The sequence below is a fragment of the Labrus bergylta genome, chromosome 17 (assembly GCF_963930695.1).
Source record: "Labrus bergylta chromosome 17, fLabBer1.1, whole genome shotgun sequence".
Classification (NCBI taxonomy): Eukaryota; Metazoa; Chordata; class Actinopteri; order Labriformes; family Labridae; genus Labrus; species Labrus bergylta.
This window is the reverse complement of record NC_089211.1, coordinates 20552884-20566982: the sequence shown is the minus strand read 5'-3', so window position 1 is coordinate 20566982 and position 14099 is coordinate 20552884. Positions and strand designations below refer to the sequence as shown.

The 14099-nt window shown below is 41.0% G+C and overlaps 1 protein-coding gene across 4 annotated transcripts in view; it reads right to left on the bottom strand.

The window, feature by feature from the left end:
* Nucleotides 1-14099, bottom strand: part of rgs3a (regulator of G protein signaling 3a) — a 102749-nt gene that overhangs the window by 36693 nt on the left and 51957 nt on the right. For all 4 annotated transcript variants that reach the window (XM_065965322.1, XM_065965323.1, XM_065965324.1 and 1 more), the window contains one exon: nt 3433-4425. In XM_065965322.1, coding sequence (XP_065821394.1) covers nt 3433-4425 — 993 coding nt within the window. The remainder of the gene's footprint in view (nt 1-3432; nt 4426-14099) is intronic.

Here is a 14099-nt window from a genome sequence, read left to right as displayed (position 1 = left end):
GTAAACACTGGCTGGCAAAGAAAAGGGAGGTGGCAGACAGGGACGGGAGAGAGAGAGAGGCTTCCCATTATGCAACATCAGTGGAATAACAATATGTCTGCTCCTCTGTCACACACTTTCATTTCAAATATGTAGTACAAAAAAGAAAGGAACACCACATATACAGTGCTGTTTAGCTCTTTGAACAGGCTTGATTGTTTTCAGCCAAACCCTGCAAGAGACCACAAGTGAGTGCTAATGTATCCGTACAATGTGATAAGTGTCAGGATGACTTATGCATCACAAGTGTTCACATGTCAAACATGAATAATTAAAGCTCCTGTGAGGAACTTTTGGTTTGTGTTGATTCTGGCACCCTCCCTTTGGAAAAAGTGGTACAGTACAATCAGTCCAGTATGAAAGCTGTTTCTGTTTTTGGGGGGGTCTCTCTGAGGGAAATCTTCCTTTAAAGATGATTTACATTGCATTCTGCAAAATCTTCAACTTGCAGTTTCTGAGTAGCTGTATTGCTCTTTCTCGTACCATCTGTTTTTGCAACGGGGAGTTTGCAGTCCTGCTAGGTGCGGGTCGAGTATTTGAGCTCTCAGTCTACAACAACATCAGCCTGTCAGCATCGCTAAGATATCCCAGCATGCTATGCACCACGACGCAAAGAATACGGGCAGATTTTGATATTTTCTAATAGTGACCTGCTATGGGTTGCAAATTAGCTTTAAAAGCTAACTATGGTACAATGCATAAAAATGGCTACATGGTCCCTTTATAAATCAATCATTATCATTTGATCATTTCAACGAATAAAGAGAAAGAAGACTATTTCAACTACTGACACTGAAAGCTTCCCCATTGTGGGATCAACAAATGTTATTCAATCTTATTTAAAGTAAACAGTTAAACAAGCAAGCTTATAAATGTATAAACTTTTTTTGAAATAATGCCTCCACTCTCCAAAGTCTGAGATTTTTTCTTTGAAGTACTTCCTTACAGGAAATATTGTGAAATGTAAGTTCTGATTTTATCAAGACTTCTTCATACAGAATCAGTGTAACCACAGAAATAAGGCCACATTAGCTTTTAAAACTTTGACGAGTGAATCAAACGTCGTATGTGAATCCATTCTCATGAATTAAAGTCACCAATTTCCAAGTATACCATAGAGTTCTTTGGGTCACAGGCTGGACACACATACTCCTCCTCAGCAGCTAAAACTGTCACATGATGTATGAATAAAGATCATTTTAAATAATGGAAACACCAGCTCTAAAGGGACTGTGTCCATGACGCCAATAGGTAGTAAAATTACCCTTGAATCTGCCAAGAGCAATAGGCTGCAGCCCTGTCTGCTGCATTCCTCCCCTGCACCGCTCACACACACACTGCCATTTAAGGCTACCTAGTGTGCTGACAGAGTGGTGGAAGGAGGGACAGATAAAGTAGAGCAGTGCTTTTGATATTCAACAAAGGCCGAGTGAGCACTTCATCACTCTGAGATTTGTGTATCATCAAGTCAACATGATGTCTGTACAGAGGTGATATCACTGTCATGTTCTCTCTGTTCTGTTTTCCCCTCCATTTATCTGCTGTGTGTGTGTGTGTTGTTTTTTTTTTTTAGAAAGAATCACTGGAAAATGTATACAGATGACTTAGGTGTGAAGTTGTGTTGGTTTTACTTCAGATCTAGTTTTAGGGGAAATCAATGAGAAATGATGACCTCCCTGTATTCCAGTGAAGGTGTAATACTTCTAAAGAAGTTTCACCACAGCTCAAAAGAATTTAAATCACTGTGGGATTCTTCTCAGTTATTGTTCATTGCTCAACTTTGGCCAGAGTGCAGTCAAGTAAGATGAGGCGTGACGCACATTGACGTGAGACTGCAGAATTTAACAGGCTGTGATGAATGCCTCCCTCTGCTGGACATGGAGCACAACTACTGCTGAATGAAGTTTTGATGTCAATAGTTTTTGGTTGAATAAAAATGAATTAGAAATATACTTCACACATGTGAAGTTTGCAAACCTGGACAAGCTTTTATCACAAAATACAAAAGATGTATCTAAAGGTGGGGGGGGGGGGGGGGAGTGGGGGGGATGAACATTTTAAATAAGAAGCTATTCAGAGGTAAAATTATTCTTCTCTCTGCTATGGATGCTAATGTGTGAACATAACAGTTCAACTAAAACAAAACACATTGTCTACCTCAATTTGATATATTTAGGTATATTATCTTGTGTGTGACTTCCTCCAGTTGCTTTCTTATAAATATTTGTTTGTGTTTTGCAAAGGAAGTAAAACAAATATGTAGTTTGTAATAAAGCAGAGTGGTTTACTAGCTGTTCCTTGCTGGTATTTTGTTTATGTGGTGTTTCTTTCTTAAAGTGAAGCATGTTGCTGTCTCTTTTCATTTTCTTTTTTACATCATCTGTAAATATGAGAGTGTGAGGTGAACATTTCCTGTAAGTAAATCATCCAGTGTAGGGTAAACATAGTGAAACACAGCAGATGTTTGACTGCAGCCGGAGGTTTTAATAAATGCAAATGCGTGCCGAGTGCTTTTTCTTGTTCTGTTATATTTTTAAAAAATGTAAATATTAAATCATAAATCTTTGTATAATGCCCGGGGACTTGAATCCATCTTAAAGAGTACATTGAGTTTACACTACTAAAGTCGTATTATTTAGCAGAGAGGTTTACTTTTAATCTGTTTTTGGGAGTGATGTGTGAGGGGCTTCATGGGGATGGAGTGGTTAACGCTGTTGCCTCACAGCGAGGAGCTTCCTAATTCTTATCCCCGTCGGATCGGAGCCTCTCTGTGTGGAGTTTGCATGTTCTCCACTGTGCATGTGTGGGTTCTATGAGGGTAGTCCATCTTCCTCCCACAGTCCAAAGACATGCTCGTTAGGTAAATTGGTGACTCTTAATTGCCCGTAGGTGTGAATGTGAGTGTCAGTCCATGGTGTACCCCGCCTCTCTCCCAATGACATCTGACATTGGCCCTTACAACCCTGGATGTTAAAAGCAGTATAGAAAATATGGTGTGTAACAAACCTGACATTTCAGATAATGCCAACCTTACAAACACAGGATTATTGTGTACTTTGTCTTTTTTACCACTGGATGTCGCCCTTTCTACAGAAACCAGTGGACTGAAACTTCAGGCTGAGGTGTTACATCACATAATGTAAGGGCCGGAGATGGAACAGTGAGCAGAGACACACTCATATGAGTATAGAAAGAGAGAGAGAGAGAGAGAGAGAGAGAGAGAAACTGAAATATGTGAGTAATGATGCAAACTAAAACCACATATGATTGCGTGTGTTTCAGATTCTTAAAATCTTTTCCTCTGAAGAAGTTATCATAGGAATCTTCATTTCTTGTCAGTTTTAGAACCGCATGTCTCGGTAGAAATCAGGATTTCAGTGTGGAGCTGCTTACCTTCCTCCCAGAGAACAGCATACACAGCTGGTGCATGGAGCCTCCGTTCTTGGTCAGCTCTTTCTTCAGGGTTTTAGGTGACGGGAGCGTCCACCCCCCCTTGTGATGTCCTCCCCCCGCCTCCAGGCAGTTGATGGCGTTGTCAGAGGTAAAACATGGCGTGCGGGGGTCCTGCAGGAGGCTCCCCTCGCTGTGTGTGCGCCGGCGGAGGGAGTTCTGCACACTGAGTCCGCCTCCTCCGTGTTTCTCACAGGTGGCTCCCTCCACCATGCTGCGCCTCTTGCTGTCGCTTCGCTGCAGGTAGGCGTCGTCGCTGTCGTCTTCCTCCTCCTCATCCTCTTCGGACTCCTCGTCTTCATCTTCATCTTCATCGTAATCTTCATCGTCGGTGTTAGGGGAGGAGAGGGCATCGGCGCTGAAGGAGCGATCAAGCCGCAACTCAGGGATGACGAACGAGGATGAGGAGGAGGAAGGTGGAGCGTTGGTGTCAGGTGGCTCGGAGGCGTTGTCTTCATCTGTGTTTGACACCACCAGGTTTATGTTAGCCTCCTCCTCATTCCTCTCTCCATCCTCCTCTTCTTTCTCTTCCCCCTCACTTCCTGGACTCTTCCTGCTTGTTCCATCCTCCTCCTCATCCTCATCTTCCTCTCTCCTGCTCTCCAAATCCTTCATCTCTCTCCAGATCTCCATCTCGTTCCCCTCCATGCTCTTGCAATCCTCCCCCTCAGTGGAAGGAGGCGGTGTGGGAGGCACCTTATGTCGCTCCTCGGACCCCGACAGACCCCCGAGCGGCATGTAGATGTCATCCAGTGGGGTGAGAGGCTCTGACGGGTGAGGACTGCCGATGGTCGGGGGCTCTGAGGGACTGGAGGGGTACAGGCTGCTCTCCTCACCCTCGGAGCTTCGGGGAGGCAGGTGGAGGCACACGCCTCCTCTGTCTCCCGCTACTCCGGCCAGCTCACATGAAGAGGCATCCACTTTAGGCTCCAACATCTAGAAAACACAAAAACAGAGGGAAAGAATCTTTAGTCAAATCAGTTCGGACAATGACTGCACTGTCTATAAAGCTAACAGGTTTAACTTAGTGTTATTGAGATTTACCTCACAGCCACAAGCAAATCTGATTATCATAACCATTCCATTAGCAGCTATTGAATTAGGTTTTGAAATATCTCTGCCATTCTAAATGTTGGTGTAACCAAGCCGTTGTTCAAGGATCAGACTGGATGACATTTATATCTTTGATAAGGTCACATTAGTGATTATAGTCCTGACTCGTCCAAAAGATGGACGACATACTGAACTCTGCCCGACCAGAGCGTACAGTCTGTCATGTCCTCTGACCTCAGACAGAAGGAGACTTCCGGGCTAGAAATGTCTACAACCGTGGATGTTCTCAGACTGAAGACTGCATAAAAGAGGATGTAAAAAAAAAAAAAAAAGGTAAATGTCAGACCGAGGTGAAAGGAAGTTTAGTCATGACGCATGATGAAACAGGAAACTGAGACCAAATTGCAGTGAATAGAAACACTGCACTTTAACTGAAGAGTACAAAATGTTCCTAAACAGGTAATCAGATATCCTGATGTATCATGATGTGATTGTCTTGCAAAAAACCAATAATAGGAGACTCATTGTGTTATGATAGCATTATCATTGACAATGTATCACATATATCATATTCTGAGTTACCCTGGGATTCCCACATCTCAAGTAGAAGTGGTCTAAACCTGCATTCTTATAATGACCAGCAGGGGGAGACGCCATGGTTCACAAGGAAGCCAACGTGTGTGAAAGCAGATGGAAAGGTCTTGTTTCTCAGTTGATTTATTACTTCAGTTGAATTTATGGTTTCCATTGATATTAAGGTACTTTAAAATGACAAATAAAGTATGACATCACTTAGCCCCTGTTAATACTTCAGAGCTTTTAACCCTCTACACCAGTGGTTCTTTAACTGGTATAGCCTCAGGACCCACCGCTAACTCTTTCATGAAAAATGAAGACGCACATTTTTCATATTTTTGAACCAATCAGGACAAAGAAACAGAACAAAACAAACATGCTTTGGGCGCTGGTGGCCAAGTGGTTGGGGTGCGTGCCCCCATGTACAGAGCCTGCAGTCCTCGAAGCGGGCGACCTGTGGCCCGCACGTCATTCCCCACTCTCTGTGTCCCTGATTCTGACTCTATCCAGCGTCCTTTCACTAATATAAAGGCATAACAAGCTTAATAATAAACCTTTAAAAAGAGCATGTTTAAAAAGCTCTTCTCAGACTTTTTAATCATATAAATATAAACTGAACATACATACAAACAAGCCCTCTTGCAGAAATGGGATATTTCTGTTACAAATGTAAGCATCAGCCACACAGAAGGTTAGTTTCTATCATTTCATGCTGTAAAAAATGTCTCTGGTCCAATTGACAACATATACACAGGCCTTACACTTCTCCCACCAACCTCTCAGGGTCAAACCTAATATTTCTGCTTCACAAACACACACACAAACACGTGCACACACACACACACACACACACAGCTTGAGCTCATCCCCTGCCTTTGGTAATCTTTCTGCACAAGCTCTCTCCTATTCCACCTCACAGAGACCTCGGTGGGAGGATCATTACAAATGTATTTTGAGTGAGCCAAATTCATGCAAACCCACAGAACTTCAATTTAAATTCAGCTCAAGATCAAACATTTGTGATGATACTGAATAAGCCAAGCCACATTACGGAACTGTTGGAAAGTTATGCACTGTACAAAACTTTTTCTAATCCATGTGATTTTCCTTCCCCCAAAATAAAATATGCACGATTATAAAATTCAGCAAGCATTCAAAAGCAAGTCCAGGGATGGCTGGGTCGACTTGCTTTTCCTGTTGCCACCGCAACTGGCACAGGAAAATGGATGGATGGATGGATAACATTCAAGTAATAAAATAAGCAAGATCAATTCTACCTCCTTTTAGGCAACAGAAAAATCTTGTGAAGGGCTTCATTGTGCCAGTCAAGTTAACCCATGATGACAGGCTGCAGTCACAAGACTCTTCGCTTTAACTGGAGATAATGCTGGCTACTTTCAGACAGCCCTCATGATATTTCACAAGCTGTTTGTTTTACTTTTGAAGCTCAAATTAGTTTCCCTCAAGATACTCTTGTCCTGTTTGTACCAGCTCCTGAACTTTTGACCTGTGTTCAAAATCTCTGCAGACAGCTTTTTCGGACTTCGGATCAGCTTCAAAAAGCAAACCTACAACTAATGTCACACGTACGGCTAAAATTGTAGCTTGTACAAAAACAGTCTAAGACCGTACATGCCAAGAATAGAAAAAGGAATGTTTTGCTTTTGTTTATAATTTTACAACCTAGACAGGAAGCAGAAGTGATGTATGTCGTTATTTTTGACATTGAGTGGTGTGAACAGTAGGCACAAGCTAAATACATTCTGATGACAGGAGAATTATGTCAGAATAGGGTCACTCATTCTGCTGCAACAATATAACTTCTTATTTGTAATATGGAGAACCTCAAGACTCTGTTCTGAGCCCGTTTCTGTTCTTTTATTTTCTAATTTTTTCTAATCTGACCTTGTTGACTTGAACTATTACTATTGGCATTTTAGAAGTAAGTTTTGACTGGCTTTTGTTGTTTTTGCTCTGCATCTTTGTCACATCATGTGACTGAATACTGTATCGGAAAAGAGGCCTCTCAATCTAAGTTAAGGAGAGTCAGCATTTCCTATTCTTAATAATGGACTTTAAGGAACCAATAGGCAACATCACAAAGACTGCAGATGCATCTAGTTGGGAGGTTTATACGTATGTCCAAATGGTAGGGGACCCAAATCGAGACTCAGATCTGGCAAGAGGAAATGTTTCTCTCATGGCTTGGAAAGTCATGTGAATCCCAGTTGGACTAGAGGCAATGCTTGGAAGAGGAATGCTAGCCTACTGCCACACAAATCTTGACAGAAAAGGGACCAAATTAGAAAAAATTAAAACATCCAACAAGTTTCCAAGTCCCTAAAGCATAACTGAAAATCTGGCCCTTTGTCCCACATGTTTTGTTCCAGTTACACTTGATATTCTTTAATTTTTGTGACGCTTTTTCATTCGAGAAAGGGATAGACTGATGAGTAGCCCAATCTAAGGTTCACCAAATAACTTACTTGTTTGTTTTGGTAGTATGGGTATAATTTCCCATTTTTTTCCAGTGTACACATCGTGAAACCTCTTGGGACAAGAGCAAAGATTTGAGGCTATACATATAACCTTAGCTTGTCTTGATGTTCATGGGTATATACAACTGCTGCCCAGGAGATCCAGGCTCTCATTGTGTGTTCTAACTCCCTCTTAACCTCCAAGTGATCCCATCCAAAGGTTCACAGTAGTGTTAAAACCAAGACATCAAGGCTTCTTACTGATGTGCTTGGTCTATGAGGGATATTTTTAGAAGGCAATGCACTTTGATAGAAGCACCAGTGGAGGAAAGTCGAGGGAAAGCCTCTGTCTTTATCCCTTTTTTCCCTTCACTCCTTCGGGTTTTTTTTCATGGTGGTCCATGTCAAAAGATTAAGACAATTGTGAGAAAATCCTCAGAGTCATTTATCTGTCTTTCTCTCCTTGTTTTATTTGGTCCTGTGATTTACAGAGGCAGTTTCTCCTTCCTTTTTGCGTCTTTGCTGACCTCCATCTCTCTTCCCCTGTCTTACACACAAACCCCTGTCTGTTGAAGATATGGCTTGAGACACAATGGAGCCACCTGTCCTGTCAGATACACTTGTTCCTTCTCACAATCTCTACAGTGGACACACACAAAGAAACACACACAAAAACAAGACATGCAGCAAGAATTAAAAAAACCTGCCTTTCATGCGTTTCTTCATGTCTTATATGTGATATGAAAAGAACAGACATATCAACAAACATGTAAATCTTCAAGGCATTTTCTAATTTTGCTAATTACCATCCTTTACATTCTCTCTTCAATGAGCCTGCTTCAAAAGATGAATTTAATGTCACAGGCAAATGGGCAATTTAATTGTGTTTCTGTGCATGTTATGCATATGCAAGTGCAACACAAATGTATTCAAATACAGCTAACAGTCATCAATGATTCAACACGATACAATCTCTGGCATTGCCTCAATTAAGCAGGGAAACAAAAGCAGAGCTAAAAGGCAGGGAGAGTGGGAAGCAGGGTATAAGTGATGGAGGAGACAAAGTGGATAAGACAAGCAGAAGGGAAAAGGGGAGTCAGAGAATGGCAGTGACACAGAAATGAGATGATTAAGTACAACAGGACGGAGAAAAAGACAAAACAAGAGATGAGATGAGAGGTGAATACATCTTGGAAAATGTCCATATTGGTGTTACCATGTGTGACTCATGAGTAGGATTACTGTTCTTCCAATGACTTAACATCCAACAATAATAAGCAGAAAGTTTCCCTACGTTCCAAACCTACCAAGAAGAAGAATTCAGCATATATGTGTGTTTTGTAAGTCTTTGTAGAAAGGGGCCAAATGGTAAAGATTCAGCTAACTGAGAAGATGTGATTTTACGCTTAGGTGGCCAGCTAACTCAATGTGTTCAATGAGCTTAAATGCTTCTTGGCCTTCTTGTGTTTAAGGCCAGGAGCACAGACATACTGGCTGCTGACATTTTTCCACCACGGGGAAGCAATCCCAGGGAACGTCACTCCAGGTCTTTTTACACATTTCATACACATTTTTGTGCAGTACACGAGAGCTACTTGCACTTTTTCAAAGACTATTTGTCTCTCTTTCCTTTCATGAGAGAAATATTTGTCTCTTGAATTATAGTCCCTCACTCCATTGTTATGTTATTTTGAACTGGCAGTCATGGTCCTCAGAGGATGAATCCTGAGGATTAGATGATCCCCAACAGAAGAACCCGTCTCAACAGCAGTTTGATGAGACTATTGTCTAACGTTATGCTTCATGATCTCTGAGAACTTTGGTGATACCCAGGTTTTTTTCCATTGATAGTTAATTATTTTCATGACCAACTACCTTCAAAATAAATGACATTCCCATTGACATTTAAGATGTTTGGAAATTATGTTTTCCCTTCTGATAAGATTACATGTCAAGGATTTGATTATTGGCCAATACCAAGAATGTATCCATGTATATAAGTATTAGAGGACATTGACTGCTTCTATTTTGATAGTCTATACAAATATCACACTCTCCAGTTACACCACTATGTTGTTGTTGTTTTTGTTCTTAATGTCAATTGCAATACTGGTATAGATATCCACTATAGGATCAACTTTAATGAGCATTTCTTTATTTTGATTTTTAACTTTGCATATCTTTCTTTTTTTGGACACATTTGTTCCACATTTGCTCCCCATTTCTGCACATTATTCTTAAATATCACAAGTGACCTCACATGTTAAACGTTTTATCAGGTAACAGCAACCTCACATGAATAAATTATGCACTGCTACTTATGTTCGATTAGAGTCTATTCTATGTTAATCCTCTTGAGGTTGCCCGTGGCTTTGAACTTGCATTACTCTTTGGCCAATAAGTTAGTGACTGCTGATGATCAAAACTAATCTGGACCTTAACTTCATCAACTTAATTCTCAGGGAGTTTTTTTTTTTTTTTTTAAACAATGAGCGTGTCAGCCTCTGTAAACAGCTCAGGCGTCTTTTAATGCATCAGTTAAGAGCCAAAAAAAAAGGTCTTAACTGATGCAATAAAATACACACCAGCAGACGATGAGGTTTACCACATTTCCATGGTTTAAGTTAGTTTACCCAGATCTCTTGAGAGTACAGTAAGGCTTAAAAAAAACAAAAGTTTAATGGAATCAAATTTGTGGGAAAAGGCCTGATGGCTCTGAAACTTGAAGTAAAAAAATCAGTCAAAGACAAAACAGTCACACAGATACTACAACATGCAAACAGATAAATCATATGCAACAAAAGTGGATCATTGCCAAAAACACATGCATGCTTGTCTGACTTGGGAGTCCCAAAATAGGAAATTTAGATTTTTATAGTATAATAAGACCCAGAGGAAAGCTCCTTTTGACCTTGTTTCCTGCTTTCTGTGGATTGTTTATATGCACAACCACACAATTAGAGTTCAGGAACTGGATTCAGAAAGTAAAAAAAATGCCAAATATTGTAATATTTGATAAATAAATGTAAATTTGAACACCACACATAACAGGATATCGGATCACTCTAAACACACCTCACTCCACAGAAAAGTCTGATGACATCATCTTAAAAAACACCAAATTATGGCTTAGTTTTGTAGGAATTCTACAATTCTAAAATTCACTTAGCAGATGCTTTTATCCAAAGCGAAGTATATCAGAGAGTAAGTACAACACAAGCAAGGATCTAGAAAAAAGGGAACAATGTCAGTAAGAGCAAACGATCAGCTTTGAGTCCGATTGGACACACAGGTGCTGACAGGAAGTGACCAGAGGCAAAGCACAACATTGACGGCAGTTCTTGAGAGTTCTAATCAGTATAGAAACCATCTTATAAGTCATCGTTATCAAACAAAAACCATCGTCACAACCATCATCAATAATATCGAGACCATCATCATTAAGTTAGTAGGTATTCATGAAAGAGCTGGGTCTTTAGCTTTTTCTTAAAGATGCAGAGGGACTCTGCAGATCGAATGGAGTTTGGAAGTTCATTCCACCACCGGGGGGCGACAGAGGAGAAGAGTCTAGTTAGAGACTTAGGACCCTGTTGTAAAGGTTGGATCAGACACTTTCAGTGGCAGAGCGTAGTTGGTGGGAGGGAGTTTAGACCTGGAGAGAGAGTTAAAGTAAGGAGGAGCCGTTTCTGTCGCTGTTTTGTAAGCGAGCAGCAGAGTTTTAAATTTGATGCGAGCAGTAAGTGGGAGCCAGTGTAAGGAGATGAACAGCGGAGTGACATGTGCTCTTTTAGGAAGGTTGAAGACAAGTCGTGCTGCTGCATTTTGTATCATTTGCAGAGGTTTGATAGTGCATGTAGGAAGACCTGCCAGTAGAGAGTTGACATCACAAGAGCCTGTACTAGGAGCTGTGTAGCATGTTCTGACAGGTAAGGTCTGATCTTCCTGATGTTGTACAGGGCAAATCGACATGACCATGAGAGCGGATTATTGAACCAAGTGAGCTTGTGTATATGGAGAAGAGAAGGGGACCAAGCACTGACCCTTGAGGTACCCCTGTGGACCCCTGTTGGAAGGGGGTAACCGGGCCCCACATCGGCCTGATTACCTTTTAGTGTTTACCCCACTTTACCTGCACCAAGCTTCATATAATGATAACAACAGTTACATAGCATATTAACTCAACTGTCTAATAATCCTACTCCAAATGGTGTATTTAGCAAAAAACATATGCCTTCATTTTAACACCATCTGTTAAGAAAATAAGTCGCACCTTTCAGGGAAAGCTGCCAAGTTACTCAATCAGGACTCAAGCTTAGAGTAACTGTGCCAACTGGGTGGAAATGACGCAGTCCTTTTCCCAAAACATTCCCCTGAAGTAATGAAGACTGACAAAAAAGACCTTCATTTCCAAAATATATTCATATTCTGAAGGTCGGCATCTCTGAAGGTCGATTACATCTTTTAAAAATAGAACTACATAGAACACACACACACACACAAAAAAACACACACTTGTGGAGAGTCACCCAGGGACTTTCCTGTGACCTCTGTCCCACAGTTACCATGGCAATGAGACCCATCCAAGGGGAGCAGCTGTTATCCAAAAGCTAAAGAAGCACCTATGAACCCTGTCAGTGTATTTTCCCCCAAACCCCTCCCGCTTCATCATTTCAAGGTATCATCTTTCATCTTTATCTCTTTCCTATCCTTGCCTCCTATCCCCTTACTTTATTTAATTTCCTGTGTGTTTTTTTTAAGTACACTGAAGAGCACTGACGTATTCCCTTGCTTCACTCTGCCATTAATGGTTTAATGTTTCCACCAATACATGTGCCAGATCCAACTACAGCTTCAATAAATCCAGTTCAATGCTGTTAAAAATGTTGTGCCATACCAAACAAAAGGGCATGTTCTTTTCTTTTCTCTTCTCTTTCTTCGTGCCACTCCCTCCGTCTGGACTCTCTTCCTCACAATAACTCAGCGCTGCTTCTGCATGACAGCGAGGTGGCTGGCAGGATGTCTAATTGATGTAACTCCACCCGATCAGTCTGCATTACTCTTGTTTACCCCACTCTTTGGTTTTTCTTTGCCCACGGACTTGTCTCATTGATTTCCTCAAAGGACAACTTAGGTCAGAGAAGTCTAGACTTCCTGCTTTCAACATTATGTGACCCAAGTGAGAACAAGAAATAGGATCAAAGTTTATTAATCTGACTGCTTCCTTCCTTGTTCTCCTTTTACTTAAACGCTTTGTTAACATTGTGAAAACAGCATTCACATCCACTTGACTCTTCAATTTTCATGGTTTGGAAACAACATTTACAAGTAGCACATACTGAGGACTAATTCTCAAAAAGTAGTTTAGCTTTGTATTTCAACCTTGTTTTATAACATAGTTTCCTAAACGCAAAAGTCCTTGTAACTTGTTATATTGATGTTCCCCTGGGGAGAGTATGCAGCCTGAAGTATTTTGTCTGATGTCAATGGAGTCAAACAAGTGGCTTTTGCAAAGGAAGGCAAACATTTTGTGGATGTTCTATTTAAATTAGGGTTGGGAATCATAGACTCATGATAGGATAGGATAGGATATGATAGGAGGATAGGACAGGATAGAATAGGGCAGGACAGGGCAGGATATGATATGATAGGACAGTACAGGATAGAATAGAATAGGATAGGATAGGACAGGACAGGATAGGACAGTACAGGATAGAATAGAATAGGATAGGATAGGACAGGACAGGATAGGATAGGATAGGATATGATATGATAGGACAGTACAGGATAGAATAGGATAGGATAGGATAGGATAGGATAGGACAGGATAGAACAGGATAGAATAGGGCAGGACAGGGCAGGACAGGGCAGGATATGATATGATAGGACAGTACAGAATAGAATAGAATAGGACAGGTCAGGATAGGATAGGATAGGATAGGATAGGATAGGATAGGATAGGATAGGATAAGTCAGGACAGGGCAGGACAGGACAGAGGGAAAAAGAAACATTAAAATGAAGCAAACATCTGGGCTGTAGAGACAACAGTCAATCAAGACTTACATGGAAGAATGTTTTTGTTACTTGGGATGGGACAAAATATCTATACGGCATTTCATCGTCGTCCTGACGTGAAAAACGTTTATTGAATCCTTGGTGCCAAATATTCAATTTAAAAAAACAGGAAGCTCTTAACAGATTTCCCTGACTGCGAAATGAATCCTCATGGTGACACTTGTGACATCAATGAGGGTAACGTGACACAAGTTATTTGGCCAAAGAAGACATGTATGTCACCTGATGTTTTGTAATCTCAAACTCAAGGTCCATTTTCTACGTTTCTGCAATCACAAGTCACATTTAACACGGTCGTCTGATAGGTTTACACGTCGATAGTGCCATTTGATTTGATAATAATCCTGATATTTGATGCTCCTTTGAAAAGTGAGTGTGTGTACAACTGAAGAGGAGGCAGCCCGTGGCTCTGTGTGTATCTATAGCGTGCA